Genomic DNA, 20,656 nt, shown 5'->3' with positions numbered 1-20,656 from the left:
CAAATTGTAAGGACAACATAGCGTCCCTCCTTTGTGAATGAAATGCAACTATGGGATTATTGCATTATATAAACTGTTTAACCAATGTACACAGTGGAAAAGTAGAACAAATGAGTATCTATACTTACTATCTTCTAATATAATATTCAAGATTCATGATATGTATACTTCTATGAGGTTAGTACTGTATAGATGGTTTTATAAGTGATTTATTAACAGATCAAAAGACAATTGAAATTGTTTTTTTCTCAATGTAGTCAATGAAAGGAAAACAGTACTGATGAAATAGGTGGCCTGCCATTTTTGAACTGTCCTTCTAACATTGCTAGCTGTCTGTCATAGTGACCTTCAGGCTCTAAGTCTTTCATTGATTTACTGACCTGTAAAAACTATGCAGATCAGGAGTTATGCCTTCCATCTTACTGCATTGGATACATGATTATTCTGGGTCATGGAAAAAGAGAGAGAATTGAATCCAGGGTCTGCTAGACAACTAGCATTTTCAGGAAGGAAAACTACAATTTTAGCCCGCATATTTATCTGCCTGAATGTTTCCATTGAAGTGTATGTCATTTTTTCTCTTTATTTTGAATACAGTGGTTAAGGGTTAGGGTTTACTGCTATGTAGGGTACTGTTAGGTATATGTTACTGTCACAGTGACAGTGGTTTCATCGGACAGGAAGTGAGGGTAAATATCCAATGGCAACACAATCAGAATGTTTTTTTTTCAGTAGAGTAAGGAAAGACTAGAAGCCCTATTATGGTTTTTCTTCTGTCAGTGTCCCCGTTAAATGTTTCCTGTCTATTTCCATCTTGTCAGTGGTACCAGAAGTGATGGGAAATCTCTCTATTGGACTCCTGAATAACAGTAAAACATGAAAGGGTTTCCAACCATTTCCAACTTTATGCAATATAAAAAGAAAAGCTTTTGCTGAATTTTGGCACTGTGAATTAAGATTTTTATATGGTACAGGCTTCATGTAAGAGATTTTGTTGCGTGGAAAGTGTATAAGGCGGGTGTCGGCAACCCGCGGCTCCAGAGCCGCATGCGGCTCTTTTTCATCTTTGCTGCGGCTCCGGAGCACACTGCCCACCAGGTGGTCGGCAAGCCGCAGATCGCGAGCCACATGCGGCTCTTCTGTGTGCCGGGCGCCCGATCCCCTCCCTCCTCAAAAATCCGGCCCGCGGAGCGTGGAACATTGGCTGTCAGGATGTAGGTGGGGCAGCCAGGATGTAGGCGGGGCAGAGTGACGAACTCCTCTCTCATCCGCCCTGAAGACCAGAACGGCGCGGGAACACAGCGAGAGGAACGCGCGGAGCAAAGGTAAGTGAATTGAGACAATATGGGGGATGAATTACTGTGTGGGGGATGAATTACTGTGTGGGGGATGAATTACTATGTGGGGGATGAATTACTATGTGGGGGATGAATTACTATGCGGGGGATGAATTACTATGGGGAATGAATTACTATGGGGGAAGAATTACTATATGGGGGATGAATTACTATATGGGGGATGAATTACTATATGGGGGATGAATTACTATGGGGGATGAATTACTATGTGGGGGATGAATTACTATGGGGGATGAATTACTATATGGGGGATGAATTACTATATGGGGGATGAATTACTATGGGGGAAGAATTACTATATGGGGGATGAATTACTATATGGGGGATGAATTACTATGGGGGAAGAATTACTATATGGGGGATGAATTACTATATGGGGGATGAATTACTATGGGGGATGAATTACTGTGGGGGATGAATTACTATGGGGGATGAATTACTATATGGGGGATGAATTACTATATGGGGGATGAATTACTATGGGGGATGAATTACTATGGGGGATGTATTACTATATGGGGGATGTATTTTCAGTTTTAAAAATGTGGCTGTCAAAATAAATTTCAATCGTGGTTTTGGCGAGATTTGGCTCAGTTGAAAAAAAAGGTTGCCCACCACTGACCTAAGGCTATGATTGTGATTATGAAGATACACTGTGGCCCTGATTAACCCTTTGCTTACTGGGCCCTTAAACCCCCTTCATGACCAGAGTGCTTTTTGCAATATATGCAGTGTCGGATTTGTTATAAATGTTGCAATGGTTTTGCGGCTCCCAGTCTTTTTTTTCCCTTCGGAAACGGGTCCAAGTGGCTCTTTATGTCTTAAAGGTTGCAGACCCCTGGTATAAGGTAATGTGCATTAGGATAATCAAACCAGGCGAGCAAAGATTTCCTAAGTTCTTGATAAGATCCTGACCTTCTTTTAGATTCATGTTTGTAAACCATTATGTCAGTTTTCTCTAGCTTGCAGCATTTTGTGAATTAGGGTTGGCGAGTTTGTCATTGCCATTGAAATAACTTTCTGGTCCCCATGTTTTAGGTTGGATTGTCTCAGCTAATCTGAAATATGATTTGCAATGCACATCTTGACCAGTAAAGCAAAAAAAAAACACAATTACTTTTACTTCATTGCTTCTAATAAGGTTAGGCACAAACCATTTTACTTGACAGATTTTATTCTGTAGTGAAAAAAATTATTATTCTTGCACACGTTACAAAGTACTCTCTCCAATCAAAGGTTGTCTATTTATGTTTTTCAAAAATTATAAAAACACTGAACACTAAATATCCAATGTAAATGTAAGATCCTAGAGGGCAGGACTAAATGGAAATTGTCAGCCTTATAAAAGCTGCAAAAAAAATGGGTGACTAATTTTTATTGCAGCTTTTATAATGCTGACAATTTCCATTCAGTCCTGCCCTCCAGGATCTTACATTTTAAGGTTTCTAACTAACATGCATACATACACACAGACAAATGCTAGGGCCAATTTGGAAAGACACCAAATAAACCTACCAGTGTGTCTTTGGAGTGTGAAAGGAAACCAGAGTACTTTGTTGAAATCCCTGCAAACACAGGGAGAACATGCAAACTTCATATAAATAGTGTCCTGACCAGAATTCCAAATGGACATGCCAATGCTGCAAGGAAGACATGTTAAACATTTAAGCCACTGTGCTGCCAATGATGCCCAAATTGCCTGTATTTCTTTTCTGCCCCAAAAACTCTTCTAACATTAAACTAGAGTGACATTTTCTATTTTGAGCTACACTGAAAAAATATTATTGTTAAAGTATTCTGGTCCATCTCATAGCTAGTGTTTCAGGTATACTTTGTCTAGCATAATTAAAATAAAATTATCACCCCTAGCAAAATGATAGATACCACCCATGTTGTGTTGTTTTTTGTCAATGCTCAAATAAACTACAGATGTGCGATTTTTACGCCACAGTCAAAAACACTCAGCCCCAACTGTGTAAATATTAGTGCACAGGATTCAACAGTAGGTACAGGGCAGTAGCACTAACATATGCTGTAGATGCCACCTTGAAATCATAACAGTTTACTGCAGGCAAGTTGTAGAGCACAAGCTCTGTTCTTGCACTTACTGCAACATAACAGCTGACTTGCTCTCTCTGTACATTGTTTCTACAATCTTGTATTACATCCTCAAAGGACTGACTGGTGCACTGCTGCCCAGCTATGAAAATATTCTGCTGACAGCAATTGCACACCCTCCCTGATGACCACTGCCATAGTATCCTACGTCAAGCACTTTTGAATGTTACTAACCTCACCCTACCAGTGGGGAGGTTTTCTGTCACACTAAAGGCTTGTGTGGAAGAAAACCAAAAGGCTTTTGGTTTGTGTCAAATAGCTTCCAGCTGCATTCAGTATGCATTTAAAGGCATATTTGTCTTTATTACATTTTTGCGTTAAATTTTACAGAACAAAAGTAAAAAGAATAGTGATAACATGTACATGTAAGTAAATATACAGAAATCGCGAATGTGGAGATGATCCACGAGAATACGTATAAATAATTCCATATAACGAAAAGATGAAAGGATCAACAGCATTTGTTACAGAGATATAAAAAAAAACATAGTTTCAAGGAGAGTATCCCTGGGTGAGACTCGGGGAACAAAAATAAATACCTTCGTATAACTCAGTATATAAACCCAACTAGGAAAAAAGATAAAGGAGTATAGAAAGAAAAGAAAGAAGCCAGTTTTAGAGACAGTAAAGGACAAGAAGGGAGAGAGTCGGGAGGCGGAGATGGCAAGAAGCAGAGTCAAAGTGGTCCACCACCAGGACCCCTTTGGTGCGACCCAGCGGCCCGCAGCCAAGCGTGGGTGGTAAGGTCAAACTGGTGGTCAATGCAAAATGAACCGGGTAGATGAGGCTCAACTCTATTAGGACACAACAGGGGAGCACAATTCTTGGAGGGTCGAAGAGGAGGAGAAATGGAGCCAGGCTGACCACAGTAACTTGTGTTTATCATAGGTATCATTGGAAAATGCCAACATTTCCTCCATACGCATGATATGATTAAGCGCAGAAACCCACATCAGAACAGGCGGGGGGTGGCCATTTTCCAAAAGAGGGATATCAATTGGTGAGCCGCAGATAGAAAGAAATGCAACAAACTTTTCTTTTGTGCTGCCAGTGAGCCCAGTAATATGGAGAGGAGAACAATCTCCAGTGAAGAGGCCAAGAAATCGCCATAGAGCCTGTTATATACATCAAAAACTTGACTCAGTATGCATTTAAAGTTGCATATATATATATATATATATATATATATATATATATATATATATATATAGTTTTTGTTTTTTTTAAGAAAAAAAAAGAGGAACATAAAACATTTGTGGACAAGTAAAAAGCTCACATAGCCATAAGATATATGGTATACAAGTGAACTGTTTGGAGTGGTGAGCAGTTATTTAGAAGAATGACCCCTTTTTGGAAAGTAGATACTCTAAGGTATTTGCTAAGAGGCATGGTTAGTATTTTGTAGATCTCATTCTCAGCCACAAGTTTTTAGAAAATGAAGAAAGAAAACAAACATTTATTATTTTTTATCCTTTATTTCTTTTTCAAAACCTTGTGACAAAAAAATTAGATCTGCAAAATATTCACCATGCCTTTTATTAAATTTCTTGGGGTATCTACTGTCCAAAAAGGGTCATTTTAGGGGAGGGTTGTGCTATCCTGGCATTTCAGGGCCTCTGAAACTGTAATAGGTAGTGGGGAAGTGAAATGCGGAAATTACACACTCAGGCTTTCAAAGGGGTATTTGGATTTCAGGCTCCTGTATGTGGCTAGGCTCCCGAAAAGTCTCACACATGTGGTATCCCCATACTCTTTATAAGTAGCAGAATGTATTTTGGGGTGTAATTCCAAATATATCTATGCCATGTGTGAGCGATATATTCTTTAATTTACAACTTTGTGTTAAAAAAAATGTTATTTTTAATCCAAAAACTTGTGGCAAAAAATTTAATTTTCCGTGGAATCAACATGCCTCTCAACAAATAGCTTGCGGTGTCAACTTTCCGAAGATGGGTCATTTGGGGGGCAGAATGTGTGCTATTCTTGAATTTCAGAGCCTCTGAAACTGTGATAAATAGTGAGGAAGTGAAATGAGGAAATTACGCACCTTCAGGCTTTCAAAGGTTTCATTGACATTCGGACTCTACTGTCCAAAAAGGGGTCTTTTTTTTGGGGGGGGGTTGTGCTATCCTGGCATTTCAGGGCCTCTGAAACTGTGAGAGGTAGTGAGGAAGTGAAATGCGGAAATTACACACCTTCAGGCTTTCAAAGGGGTATTTGGATTTCAGGCTCCTGTATGTGGCTAGGCTCCCAAAAAGTCTCACACATGTGGTATCCCCATACACAGGAGAAGTAGCATGATGTATTTTGGGGTGTAGTTGCACATATACCCATGGCATGTGTGAGCAATATATCATCTGTAAGTGACTTTGTGTGAAAAAAAAAAATTTAATTTTCCAAACATTTGTGGCAAAAAATAAAATCTTCTATGGACTTAACATGTCTCTCAGCAAATTCCTTGGCGTGTTTACTTTCCAAAAAGGGGTAATTTGTGGGGGGTTTGTACTGCCCTGACATTTTAGCACCTCAAGATATGTGATAGGCAGCCAAAAAGTAAAAGCTTCGTAAATACCAATATACACTATATTGTCAAAAGTATTGGGACTCCTGCCTTTACACGCACATGAACAGTGGTGATCAAATACCACCAAAAGAAAGCTCTATTAGTGTGAAAAAGGGACATAAAGTTCATTTGGGTACAGCGTTGTATGACCACGCAATTACCAGTTGAAATAGCACAGTGCAGAATAGCAAAAAAAACATTTATTTAAATATTCTGTTGATTCAAAAACATACTGATTTTTATTAAACATGAAATGGATGCCAATTACTTTTGTCAGTTTCAGGTTATAAATACCTTCATAGTTTTGGCATAGCCTTTTGCTTTGCGGTAGCTTAAATATACAGTAATTGTATGTAACAAACAAATGAATTTAACTGCGCGAATTCCCCACTAACACAATGTACAACGCTGCAAACACTTTCAGAGGACATCCTCTCTTAATATAATAAATGGCAATTAAATGTTGTGCTATGTGTGAAAAATATTGTGAAAACAACTGTAAACATAGTACATAAACAAAATAGTGTAAAAAGCGATATCATATACAGTCCATATAAAGGACAATATGATATTTAACCTCTTCACGCCGGCCGCACACAAATGTGCGGCCACCCGGCGTCTGGGCCTAGACATCGAGCGGCCGCACATTTGCATGCAATTAACAAAAAACATATGTGCTGAGAGCGCGCACCCTGCGCGCTCCCAGCACACATGTCCGGTACTCACGGAAAGGTCCCAGTCTGCTCTTTCGATCGCGACCTTTCCCGATCATGTGACCACCGTGATGATGCATCACAACGGTCACATGATCCCTAAACCCCGCCCGTCCCGCCTCCCGGCTTCTGAAACTCTTAAAGGGCCGGGAGGTGCCGGCGGGAAGGGGATAAAGTCCACGTTAATAATATCTCCACAAAATGATTGGTGAAAAAAACTTGTGTTCCTTGAGTGTGATAATAAAAATATATATATATCTTCCTTCCATCAGCATGAACAAACCACCACTATATGGATAAAATGGAGGCCTACCAAATGAAGAGACCCCTTAACTATAGGGGGTCATTATAAGCTTTGTAGCGATGTAATATATCAGGGTCCAGATTCCACTTAGATTAGTTTCCAAAAAGTTTTGGAAACTGTTCATGAATGCTGATATTCCCCTGTACATCTGTAAGTAGGATTTTATTTGCGTAATAAAGGCACATTGATTTTACTGCACTATGAGAGGCATGTTTTATTTTCCATGATAATGTCCCGACAACGTTAAGGGAATCTGGACCTTGATATGATGTAGATGTCTGGATATTATTACATCGATACAAAGCTTATAATGACACCCTATAGTTAAGGGGTTCCTTCATTTGGTAAGCCTCCATTTTATCCACATGGCGGTGGTTTGTTCATGCTGGTGATTAGTTGGATGGAAAGAAGATTTATATATATTATTATTATCGCACTTAAGGAACGCAAGTTCTTTTCACCAATCGTTTTGTGGAGATTATTCATGTGGACTTTACATATTATATTGTCTTTTATATGGATATCGCGTTTTACATTATTTTGTTTATGTGCTATGTTTACAGTTGTTTTCACAATTTATGTGTATATTTTTCACACACAGCGCAACATTTAATTGTCGTTTGTATTGAACCAACCATTTAAATGATCCATTTAATCATAACATTGTCTTTTTCCTTCATTTTTTTCAGCGTAAGGAACACTATTTTAATGATAAATTGTTACAATATGTATTCTAATAACTTTGCCCTCAGGTGTAGCACGCTTTGCATAACTAAGTCTAGTATTTTTGGAAAAATCAATATGCCCAGGTAAAAGCTTATGACAAAACTATAAATGAATTACAGAGGCCTCCTGTATCCTCTGATTAAAAAATAAATTATGCTAGAAAACATAATTTTAACTAGGAATCATCCTTAGAATAGTCTCTGAAGCTTAAGTAATTAATCTTAATAATTAAACTCCTTGAGGTTAAGTGAATGAAAGTCACTGCAACATAAATAATGATTTTTATAGGTCAGATGCTCTCTAAAAACTCAAATGTATCACGTGCACACCTCATTAATAATCATTTACTTGACACTTTGTGAAACACTGTTAGCTATTTGTTGAAAATGTTTGCTGCAATGACCTTAAAATGACATACTTCCTCAAAAATTCAAGGCTGCACTAAAAAGAATCACTAAAAACAGCATAATATACTGTATTTATATAATAATTTCAGGCTAATTTCTTCTCTAGAATGTGACCATTCATTAAAGGAAAACCCATGGCAAACATCTAAATATATATTGTATATACAGTATATATATGTGTGTATGTGTGTATATATATATATATATATATATATATATATATGTGTGTGTGTATATATATATATATATATATATATATATATTTATATATATATATACACACAGGTGAAACTCAAAAAATTAGAATATAGTGCAAAATTTCATTTATTTCAGTAATGCAATGTAAAAGGTGAAACTAATATATGAGATAGACTCATTACATGCAAAGCAAGATAGTTCAAGCCGTGATTTGTCATAATTGTGATGATTATGGCTTACAGCTCATGAAAACCCCAAATCCACAATCTCAGAAAATTAGAATATTATATGCAATCAATAAAACAAGGATTGTACATAGAACAATATCGGACCTCTGAAAAGTATAAGCATACATATGTACTCAGTACTTGGTTTGAACCCCTTTTACAGCAATTTCTGCCTCAATGCGGCGTGGAATGGAAGCTATCAGGCTGTGGCACTGCTGAGGTGTTATGGAAGACCAGGATGCTTCAATAGCGGCCTTCAGCTCTTCTGCATTGTTTGGTCTCATGTCTCTCATCTTTCTCTTGGCAATGCCCCATAGATTCTCTATGGGGTTCAGGTCAGATGAGTTTGCTGGCCAAACAAGCACAGTAATCCCACGGTCATTGAACCAGGTTTTTGTGCTTTTGGCAGTGTGGGCAGGTGCCAAGTCCTGCTGGAAAATGAAGTCAGCATCCCCATAAAGCTCGTCTGTGGAAGGAAGCATAAAGTGCTCGAAAATCTCCTGGTAGACGGCTGTGTTGACTGTGTTGGCTGTGTTGACAGACTGTGGAAACTTCACGCTGGACTTCAAGCATCTTGCAGTGTGTGCCTCTCCATTCTTCCTCCATACTCTGGGCCCTCGGTTTCCAAATGAAATGCAAAAGTTGCTCTCATCAGAAAAGAGGACTTTGGACCACTGAGCAACAGACCAGGTCTGTTTTTCTTTAGCCCAGGTAAGACTCTTCTGACGTTGTTTGTTGTTCAGGAGCGGCTTGGCGACATTTGAAGCCAATGTCCATGATCTGTCTGTGTGTGGTGGCTCTTGATGCACTGACTCCAGCCTCAGTCCACTCCTTGTGAAAGTCCCCAACACTTTTTAATGGCCTTTTCCTGACAATCCTCTCCAGGCTGAGGTCATCCTTGCTGCTTGTGCACCTTTTTCTTCTACACTTTTCCCTTCCACATAACTTTCTATTAATGTGCTTTGATACAGCACTTTGGGAACATCCAACTTCTTTTGCAATTACCTTTTGAGGCTTTCCCTCCTTATGGAGGGTGTCAATGACGGTTTTCTGCACAACTGTCAGGTCAGCAGTCTTTCCCATGATTGTGATTCCTACTGAACCAGACTGAGAGACCATTTAAAGGCTCAGGAACCCTTTGCAGGTGTTATGGCTTAATTAGCTGATTAGAGTGGGACACTTTGAGCCTAGAATATTGCACCTTTTCACAATATTCTAATTTTCTGAGATTGTGGATTTGGGGTTTTCATGAGCTGTAAGCCATACTTCTCACAATTATTACAAATCACGGCTTGAACTATCTTGCTTTGCATGTAATGAGTCTATCTCATATATTAGTTTCACCTTTTAAGTTGCATTACTGAAATAAATGAACTTTTGCACGATATTCTGATTTTTTGAGTTTCACCTGTATATACACTGTTTGTGTGTGTGTATATATATATATGTATATATATACAGTATATATATTCACTGCTCAAAAAAATTAAAGGAACACTTTTTAAACAGAGTATAGCATCAAGTAAGACATCAATTACACTTCTGTGATATTGATCTGGTCAGCTAAGTAGCAGAGGGGGATATTAATCAGTTTCAGCTGCTTTGTTGTTAATGAAATAAAATTAACAACAGGTGCACTAAATGGGCAGCAATGAGATGACCCCCAAAACAAGAATGGTTTTACAGGTGGAGGCCACTGACATTTTCCCCACTCATCTTTTCTGACTATTTTTCACTAGTTTTGCATTTGGCTAGGGTCAGTGTCACTATTGGTAGCATGAGGTGATACCTGGACCCTACAGAGGTTGCACAGACAGTCCAACTCCTCCAGGATGGCACATCAATATGTGCCATTGCCAGAAGGTTTGCTCTGTCTCCCAGCACAGTCTCAAGAGCATGGAGGAGCTTGCAGGAGACAGGCAGTTACTCTAGGAGAGCTGGACAGGGTCGTAGAAGGTCCTTGACCCATTACCAGGACCAGTATCTGTGCCTTAGTGCAAGGAGGAATAGGATGAGCACTGCCAGAGCCCTACAAAATGACCTCCAGCAGACCACTGGTGTGAATGCATCTGACAATCAGAAACAGACCTCAAGAGGGTGGCCTGAGGGCTCGACGTCCTCTAGTGGACCCTGTGCTCACTGCCCAGCACCATAGAGCTCGATTGGCATTTGCCATTGAACACCAGAATTGGCAGGTCTGCCACTGGTGCCCTGTGCTTTTCACAGATGAGAGTAGGCTCACCCTGTGCACATGTGAGAGACATGAAAGGGTCTGGAGAAGCCATGGATAACATTTTGCTGCCTGTTACATCATTCAGCATATTCATTTTGGTGGTGGCTCAGTGATGGTCTGGGGAGGTATATCCATGGCGTGATGCACAGACCACTACAGGCTAGACAATGACACCCTGACTGCCTTTAGGTATCAGAATGAAATTCTTGGACCCATTGTCAAAACCTATGCTGGTGCAGTGGGTCCTGGGTTCCTCCTGGTGCACGACAATGCCCACCTTCATGTGGTGAGAGTAAGCAGGCAGTTCCTGGAGGATGAAGGAATTGATACCATTGAATGGCCCCCATGCTCGCCTGACTTAAATCCAGTAGAACACGTCTGGGATATCATGTTTCGGTCCATCTGACGCTGCCAGGTTGCACCTCAGACTGTCCAGGAGCTCAGTGATGCCCTGGTCCAGATCTGGGAGGAAATACCCCAGGACATAATCCGTCGTCTCATTAGGAGCATGCCCCAATGTTGTCAGGTATGTGTACAAGCACGTAGGGACCATACAAACTACTGAGTACCATTTTGAGTTCCTGCAGTGAAATTTCAGCAAAATTGACCACCTGCTGCATCAATTTTTCACTTTGATTTTTGGTTTGTCTTTGAATTCAGTCCTCTGTAGGTTGATAATTTTCATTTCCATCAAACAATGGGGTGTCCTTACATTCCTAACACATTACCCAGTCCATATCAGTATAGATATCCAACATGATATTTTTTACCATTGAGATCTAATGTGTTTTCAAAGTATTCCTTTCCATTCCAAGTGATTAGTATTCCAATCAATATTTAGTGTGACTACCCTTTGCCTCCAAAACAGCATCACTTCTTCTAGGTACACTTACACACAGTTTTGTAAGGAACTTGGCAGGTAGGTTGTTCTAAACATCTTGGAGAACTAATCACAGATCTTCTGTGGATGTAGGCTGCCTCAAATCCTTCTGGCTCTTTATGTAACCCCAGACAGATCTAATGATGTTGGAATCAGGGCTCTGTGTGGGCCAGTCCATTACTTCCAGGGCAGCTTGTTCTTCTTTACGCTGAAGATAGTTCCTAATGACATTGGCTGTATATTTGTGGTCATTGTCCTGCTGCAGAATAAATTTGGGGCCAATCACACGCCTCCCTGATGGTATGGCATGATGGATAAATATCTGCCTGTATTTCTTAGCATTGAGGACACCATTGATCCTGACCAAATCTTCAACTCCATTTGAAGAAATGCAGCTTCAAATTTGCAAGGAACCACCACCATGCTTCCCTGTTGCCTGAAAACACTGATTATTGTACTGCTCTCCAGCCCTTATGTGAACAAATTGCTTACTTCTACAGCCAAATATTTCACATTTTGACCCATTATTCCAGAGCACCTGCTGTAATTTTTATGCACCCCGGTTACTTCCTATGTTTTGTGCATAGTTTTGTAGCTTAGCCTTGTTTTCACATCGGAGGTATGTCTTTTTGGCCACAATTCTTCCATGAAGATCACCTCTGGCCAGACTTCTTCAAACAGTAGATGGTTATACCTGAGTCCCACTAATTTCTGCCAGTTCTGTGCTGATGCCACTGCTGAACATCTTCCAATGTCCAAGGGAAATAAGCATGATGTGCCTTTCATCAGCTGTATTAAGTTTGCTTAATAAATCTGCAGTCATCAACGTTGCCTGTTTTTGTGCACTTCTTTAAAGAGTTTGAAAAGAACATCCTGAAATCCCAGTCTGCTTTTAAATGTTTGCCATGAGCTCCCTAACCTCTTCATTTCCCCCCTCACTTTTATTGGTTTGGAATGAGCAGTGCACATACATTAGTATGCGTACTTAAAATCCCATAGTCCCTAGTTCATCTTGGCATCAAACAAGAGAGGGTGGCAGTGTTCCTACATACAGTGGGACCATGAAGAACAAATGTAGCCACCCTCCAACAGGAAATTAAATCACATCAGCAAAAACAAGGCACTTGGAGATTTAAAAGAGGCAGGGAGTAACAGAAGTTACTTTTTTTTAGTTACAATGGAACTAAACCCTCCTTTCCTTTATAGCTAAGGAAGATGCCATCTTAGCCTTTGTTTGATCTGCAGTTGCCATGGCACATGTGATCATTGTTTTAATGCCTTGACAGTTTGGTTGAGAGCTGTGACAGTTTTCAGTTTTGGCACGCCTTGACACAAAACAGTTAAACTGATGGGTTTAGTTCCTTTTTAAGAATATATACCTGAATAGATTTTTTTAAACTAGAGTTTAGTGCCACTATAAGCAAAATGGCTCAAAAACTAGTTTCCTCCAACCTGAGACTGGACGGTAAAACCGTAAAGCAGCAGCATTTTGATGAGCTCATCCCACTGCTAACTTTACTCCATTCTTCCTATCAGCATGCTCCTTAACCACTTGCCTACCGGGCACTTTCTCCCCCTTCCTGCCCACGGCAATTTTCAGCATTCAGTGTTGTCGCCCTTTGAATGACAATTGTGCGGTTATACAACACTGTACACATATGACATTTTTATCTTTTTTCTTTTTAGACATATACTGCTTTCTTTTGGTGGTATTTAATCACCAGTGGGTTTTTTTATTTTTTGCTAAACTGATGGGCACTGATAGGTGGCACTGACTGGCAGCATTAATGGGCACTGACTGGTGGCACTGATAGACACTGACTGGCAGCACAGATAATCACTGACTGGCGGCACTGATGATCACTAGCTGGTGACATTGAACACTGACTGGCAGCACTGATGAACACTGGCAGCACTGATGGACACTGACTGGCAGCACTGATGGATACTGACTGGTGGCACATAAAATCACTGACTAGTAGCACTGATGAACACTGTTGGGGCTGGGGGCTGCTCTGGACTGCCAAAATTCATTTTGCCGATTACCGACTCTTATTTTACAGCATGAGGAAAGTGCAGCCGATACCCGGCAAATGGGGGGGGGGACTAACTTTGTGTCATTGCACATAGCTGATCACGTGGTAAAAGGGCACTGTGATTGGCTCTTTACCATGTCATGTAATCAGCTGTGTCCAACGAACACAGCAATCACAGAGCTCGCCGGGTGTGCGCCGAGTTGCAGTTCTGGAAGATGTCATATGACACCCTTCCAGAACTGGATGACCATGCTGTAACCGTCATTCGGCTATAGCCCGGTCGTCAAGTGGTTAAAACCACGTAGCACATCCCAGATTGGCACGTATTGATAGTGCTCCCTCTTCCAATCTTTAGCTCTACTGTTTAGCACAACTTTTAACAATACATTTTCTGTTCACAAAAAAAAGTTCTGTTGTATAGGAGATTGCAAGAGATTTATACCAATCAAATGTAAGTACCTATACTGGGGACATTTAAAATACATTTAATAATTTAGTTTGATTTGCACATAACTGTAGTAATTGGTATCATATTTTTATTTGCCTGGAGTCCAGCTTTAAATTATCAGTAAATGAAAAAGGTATATGTAAAATCATTTTTAACAGTCATATATCTTTTTATAGATAATCCCATACATAAAATATTTGATAATTATATAACATTAGCATACAGGAGATAGTTCTATGGTACAGTATTTACCTTTTCTGGTTTAGGGAAGCTTAGAAACCAAAGTTGACATTATTCTTAGGATGTATTAACATTAGGCACGGTTGCATTGTACCATGCGCAAGTATGATTGCTCCCCCCTTTCCACTCCCCCAGCTGGTTCGCTTTAATATTTTATCAGGATAAAGAATGCTTACGTCATCACCTCTATCAGCCAGATCACAGTGATCCCTGCTTCTATGCTCCATGAATGCTCAGTGATCTATGAAAGTTCGTGCTTGGGCACAGTTGGCGATCACACTTTAGCCTACAATGCCAGAGACCAGCTTAATCAAACCACAGACCACCTCTTTCAAGCAGTTCTGGACACGGTACACTATACCATGCCTGAGCATGGTACAGTGCAGTCACACTACACAAACAAAACCCCAACTTTGGGGGTTGAACCAGCCTCAAGCATGATTCGTATACTTAGTGTGAATTAACTCTTATTGAACACTGGACAAGATATCAGATGGGTGTTATAAAATAACAATTCCCACTTTAACATTTATTGTACATTTGAAATGCATTTATTTTTGTTTAAAAAGTAATGTCACTATTTTTAATTATTCTTTCTTACCTGATGCTGGGTGGTCCTTAGCACTTCTATCTAGCAGCACTAGTCGGTTCAAATCCCAACCACGGTGCATTGAGTTTGTATGTTCTCCCTGTGCCCATGTGGGTTACCTCCCACACTCCAAAGACATGCTCGTAAGTAAATTGGCCCTCTTATGTGTATGTATGAATATGAGTTAGGAACCTTAGATTGTAAGCTCCTTGAGTGCATGGACTAATGTGAACGTACAATATAAATGTAAAGCACGGCAAAAATTGACAGTGCTATATAAAAACCCATAATCAAAATAAATTTAAAAAATATTTACCCACCCAGAGGATCCAGCATTGTCCTGTGCCACCAACTTCCTCTGTAATGTCATCCAACTTCAGCTGTATCTTCCACTAATGGAATGCTGACTAGGTAAATAAAAAAAAGTAAAACAAAAAAGGGGACATTTTCACGTAGTGGAGGGGGATTGGAAAGGAGGACATTTTACAGTTAGTATGAAGGTCTGCTTTAAGTTCTTAAAACGTTTACATATCAATCCAAGAATTTTCAGAAAATTGCCTTTAAAGTGGAACTAAACGTATCAATTTAGGAAGCAGTTGCCAGAGCACTGTTACAGGTACAAAGGGTTATTCTGTGCTACTGGACATCATCAGACCACCCTACTCATAAAGAATGTTTACAATGCATGGGGGGCACTCTTAGGATGAAGAAATCTATCTACCAGCATAGGGGCTGTGCTCATAAATTTAAAAATCTTTGGGAACCCAGTTAGATACTCCACTTGATCTGTTAATGGGCAGTCTCCTTATTGGTTAGCACATATCCATGGTTTACCTGCTTGTTATTTTGGATTTGTATATTACACTGTGGTCTATGTTGACCGTAATTATTCCTCTTGCCTTTATAAGCAAGATATCCTTTATATAGTTTACCTTACAAATGTAACATTGTGCAACCAATTTTGTAGTAATGGGTGTATGCACACTTGTTATTTCGGTATTACGTTGTATTGTCTACACGCTCTGGTATTGTAGATTTTATGTTATATTTTATGTGACTATTTTCGTAATAAAAATTTCTTGGCTTTAAAAAAACTCATCAATTTAACGTTTTACATTCTAGGCATGCTGGGATTGCTAACTCTCACATTTGCTTGTGCTTTCATCCAAACTGTCAAACCATCAAATGGTTGGTGTCATAACTGATCACATGTGCAGTACCATGGCAGTTGCAGATCAAACAGAGGCTAAGCTGGCACCTCTTTGGCTGAAAAGGGTAGGAGGGTTTAGTTCTGCTTTAAGTGATTTCTCTCAGCCCTTTAACTTCCACTTTTCCTTGACAGCCTGGTCTGTTAAAGGAAAGTTTATAGAACAGGCTTACTGGCCTGATGACCAGGTGAAATTAATGGGAAAAAAATAATAATACAAGGATTAGTTAACTGCAATATATTACATTTTTGCTTTTCAGTTAAGATACACTTTAATTTTTAGGTAGGCACTGTTTGAAAGAAGAGCTAATGTTTGATTATTTAAAGTGGAACTTTATTCAGAAAATTAAATCCTGATAGATCACTTCAGGCTGGCCCCTTTTGCAGGTATAGCTAAGTAAAACATTATGTATCTACGGTATACTGTTTTAAATCCAGTAAGGCATTATCTCACCCTGATCTGCACATGCTCAGTTGCTCTCTATTCTCAGCACTGTGCCTAAAATCTAGTGAGTCACTAGAAGCCGATCTGCTGGCAGCTTTAAGATTTACTGTTGCTGAAGAGGGAGGGAAGAAAGCAACAGGAATAGTACAGAGGTGACAGGACAAACTCTGCTGCCAGGGAGACACAAAAGAGTTTAACTTGCAAGGATAGTGTCTTGCCTTAACTCTCTGATATTCTTTCAATTCTCCCTCATGGCAGCCTGTGAACTTCAGCACTGTAAAGCTCCTGTCAACCTTCCTCTCTGAGCCATAACATACAATCAAGGCTGGAAATGTACAAATTTTAATTAAAGAAAGTGACATATAGTTTATGAGATCAAGGAGAGTTGGAGTGTTTCCTATAAGGAAGTGACTGATCTGGGCTTCAACAAAGTGGCGGCCCCCAGCAAGAAGAAACAGGAGCAATGCTGGAGGCAATTTACTGTATAGCACACATTATTTTGGTACCATAATTATTAATATGGAATATATGTTCTTTTGTTAACCACTTGCCCTCCAGAGGACTTATCCCCCTTCATGACCAGCGAATGGCAGCGTGAGTAGGGCGCGTGTGTATATTCTTTTTAAAGTATAGCCAAAATTTTATTTTTTGCTAGAAGTTCCCCTTAACCACCCCTATTCCCCTCCAAACTGTATCCAATTTTTTTTTTTTAAGTTTAGTTTTTCTTTTAAATATACTTTAATGGAAGCCACCTGTAGATTCAGAGATACAGAACTCTAAAGGTAAATGCAAATCTAACATCTTACAGCCCCACCCATCACTTATCTTCAGCCTCTCTACTGGTTATTTAAAAAATAACTGTAGGTAGTCGTAAAGGGCAGAAGGCCAAGTCTAGATCTGCATATGACGTCTGCTGCCAGTTTCTTGATGTAATTACTATTTTGATATGTTTTCACTGAAGTAAACCACCGTGCATTTTTAAATCATATGCTCAATTTAAATTGGCAAGGTTTGTATGCTTGTATACTTGTTGTTTAACCCTTGTGCAGGCAACATTCCTGTTCTTTCATCTCTTTTGAAAATAAAGATATTGCAGTGGAGATTGCCAAGGTTCACGTGCTTTAACCACTTCAATACTGAGTACTTCAACCCCCTTCCTGCCCAGGCCAAATGTCAGTGATCAGGGACACTGACTTGTGACAGTATGAAAAAAATATTTTTTTTTTCAGTTTTTTATTACTTTTTTTAAGAAACTGTGACCAGAGCAATACAATGTTACTATAATAACATTGTACTACTCTGGGGAAGTGATCAGGATTTTTTTTATACATTATGATTACTTAGAACAGTGAATTTCATTGCTATAAGCAAGCATTTTATTGAATGAAATTGATTCATTCAGTAAGTATTGTTGTGATTAGCTGTGATTGGCCACAGCTAATCACATAGTACAGATGGGCCCTGTCCATTGCATGTGATCACTGTGCCAATCACATCTAGCAACATAATTGTACACAATGAATGGCATGAAAGGAAGCCATTCATTGTTTACAATTGTCATGTGATCTGCTGTGATTGGTCACAGAGATCGCATGGTACCAGCAGTAGGCCGATACAGTGATCTATCATCAGCTGTGTCCGGTACATACAGTAGGTGACAGATCACATGGCTGCAAGCAAGGCACGTCCGAGAAGACATCATATGTCGTCCACCCATAACGAGGAAAGTCCCGCCCAGCCATCATATTACAGTAGGCAAGGCAGGAAGTAGTAAAATGCATGTGAACACTAACAATGAACTTCTCTTATTTGCTTTTGGTCTGTTAGCTATAGTTTTGCTATAGCTGTTTGATAATTGCAAAATAATGTTCCTGCAAGAAATTTTGTGAGATAACTTCCTGTGCTTACTGCCTTTGCTGGCTGTTGGTCTGTAGTCTTTTCCTAGGATAACAATCCTGCTTCTCCATAGATACAGTCTAGTACAATACACTGACTGTTTTCACCTAGGAAGAGAAATTACTGGTAAAATTCACAGATTAGAAGGGAAAAGGCCTAAAAATATTATATTATTGTTCCTGAGTTCACATACTCTTTAGAGTTTTATATCTTATTTTATAATTCAGGTCCAATTTACTGTTTATAATATAGCTTTACAAAAAGCAATTTACTAGACTCATAGGGGTTGATTTACTAAAACTAGAAAATGCTAAATCTAGTGCAGCTGTGCATGCATGGTAGCCAACCATCTTCTAACGTCAGCTTGTTTAATTAAGCTTTGACAAAAAACTGGAAGCTGATTGGATTTTATGCAGAGCTGCACCAGATTTTGCACTATCCAGTTTTAGTAAATCAACCCCATAGTTTTCATGTAGTCATTTGCAAGGATTAGTGACATCACATGGAACATCCTACTCTATATTCTTGAGCCACTGTAGACTACAGTGTAGTAGACTATACAGTGTTCAGTCACGAAAATGGCCTCCTCCATTTCAGGAGTTATAATGTAGCTGAACCTAAACTTATTAGAAGGGATTCTTAAACTCACAAGATGTCAGTGCAGTATTCTAATTCTTAATTCTTTTTTACTAGTATCCTTGACTTCTTTTTCAAATTAGGTGGAAGCAGCCGATTCAGATACAGAAAGCAAAGGAAGAGAATATCATTCTGTTGGGGTGCAAGTGGAAGATGAAAAAAGGTAAAAATCCAATATGAATCATATTGCACACATTTTTTATAGCTATTTTATCCCTTAATCTTTGGTTGAGGTTTATTATTGTTATATGATTCACACAGATTAATATTTTGTTGGGTTTAAGGAACTATTTGATATCTTTTTATGTGACTGAATACTATTTTCATTTTCTTGGACACCTACAGGTTTATTAAAAATATAGTAAAAACAAAAAATATACAAAAAGTTGTAAAGTTTGCAGCAACCCATATTTACAAATTAAAAATGCTTTCTTAACTGATTTGAGTTTTAATATAGTAAATTCTGTGTACATTTCATGATTGCTTCATTCAGTATGAAACTGAGCAAGCTTCTTTGCTGTTTTCTTTTTAAGCCCTTATAATTATTTTAAGGTTATGTAAACTAAATAAGGCATAATATTTCTTCCCTCTTTCTTTCTGTCATTCTCTTTTATTTCCCTCTCTCACACACTCTTTTTCTTTTTCATTCACTTGTTTTCTCTCTTTACCTTTCTTTCATTGTTTCTCACTCCCTCTGTTTAATACCTAATCTTGGATTCCATTTGTACATAGAAACCTGGTATTAGTGATAGTTCTTTACCACATGAGGACACATTTCTAATTCCTATATTCTGCTAACCCTCAAAGTTCTGTTCACATGTGCTAACTATCCATAGGGTTAAAACAAAGCCACTGATATGAAGGCTATTTATTGAGATGGTTCATATCCAACAATAGTATAGGCTCAGGTAGATTGTTAAGCTACATTCACACTAGCTTTGTCAGCAGGCCTCAGACAGGTTTTTGGGAAGCATTTTTAATGTTTCTCAAACGCCTATGAAATTCTGCATATGGCCGCACACAGTGCTGTACACACGGAAGCGTTAGAGTCGCATTGCGTTGCGTCGTGGCAAAACTGATCCCTCGTGTTGAGTCAGGAGGAGTTGAAGCCTCTCATTCAAGTCTATGGTGTCGCTCCACAAATGCCTGGCAGGAGTTTGCGGTGCGGTTGCGACATGGTTGCGGAGCGTTAATATCATTTAACTTCATTATAGGAGTTTGTGGTGCGGTTTAACGCTTGGCAAACGCCTATCAACCTCCTCAAAACCACGCATAGGGCATTTTGGGAGCGTTTGAGGAGCGTTAAAAATGCTTTCCAAATGCCTGTCTAATGCCTGTCAAACACTATAGGGGCATTTGGCAAGAGGTAGAAATAAATTCAAGTGTGAACGAGCCCTTAATGTCCAAATCCAGCCTTGCTCCCTATTTAGTA

The 20,656-nt window shown here is 39.3% G+C and overlaps 1 protein-coding gene across 5 annotated transcripts in view; it reads left to right on the top strand.

Moving 5' to 3' along the window:
* DLGAP2 (DLG associated protein 2) overlaps positions 1-20,656 on the top strand; it is a 1,035,006-nt gene that overhangs the window by 953,582 nt on the left and 60,768 nt on the right. For all 5 annotated transcript variants that reach the window (XM_089679530.1, XM_089679529.1, XM_089679532.1 and 2 more), the window contains one exon: positions 19,308-19,387. In XM_089679530.1, the coding sequence (XP_089535656.1) occupies positions 19,308-19,387 (80 nt within the window). The remainder of the gene's footprint in view (positions 1-19,307; positions 19,388-20,656) is intronic.

The sequence above is a fragment of the Staurois parvus genome, unplaced genomic scaffold, assembly GCF_062004578.1.
Source record: "Staurois parvus isolate SC_StPar_1 unplaced genomic scaffold, SC_StPar_1.0 ptg000226l, whole genome shotgun sequence".
Classification (NCBI taxonomy): Eukaryota; Metazoa; Chordata; class Amphibia; order Anura; family Ranidae; genus Staurois; species Staurois parvus.
Note: the sequence above shows the minus strand (reverse complement) of the source record. Positions and strands in the feature narration are given on the sequence as shown.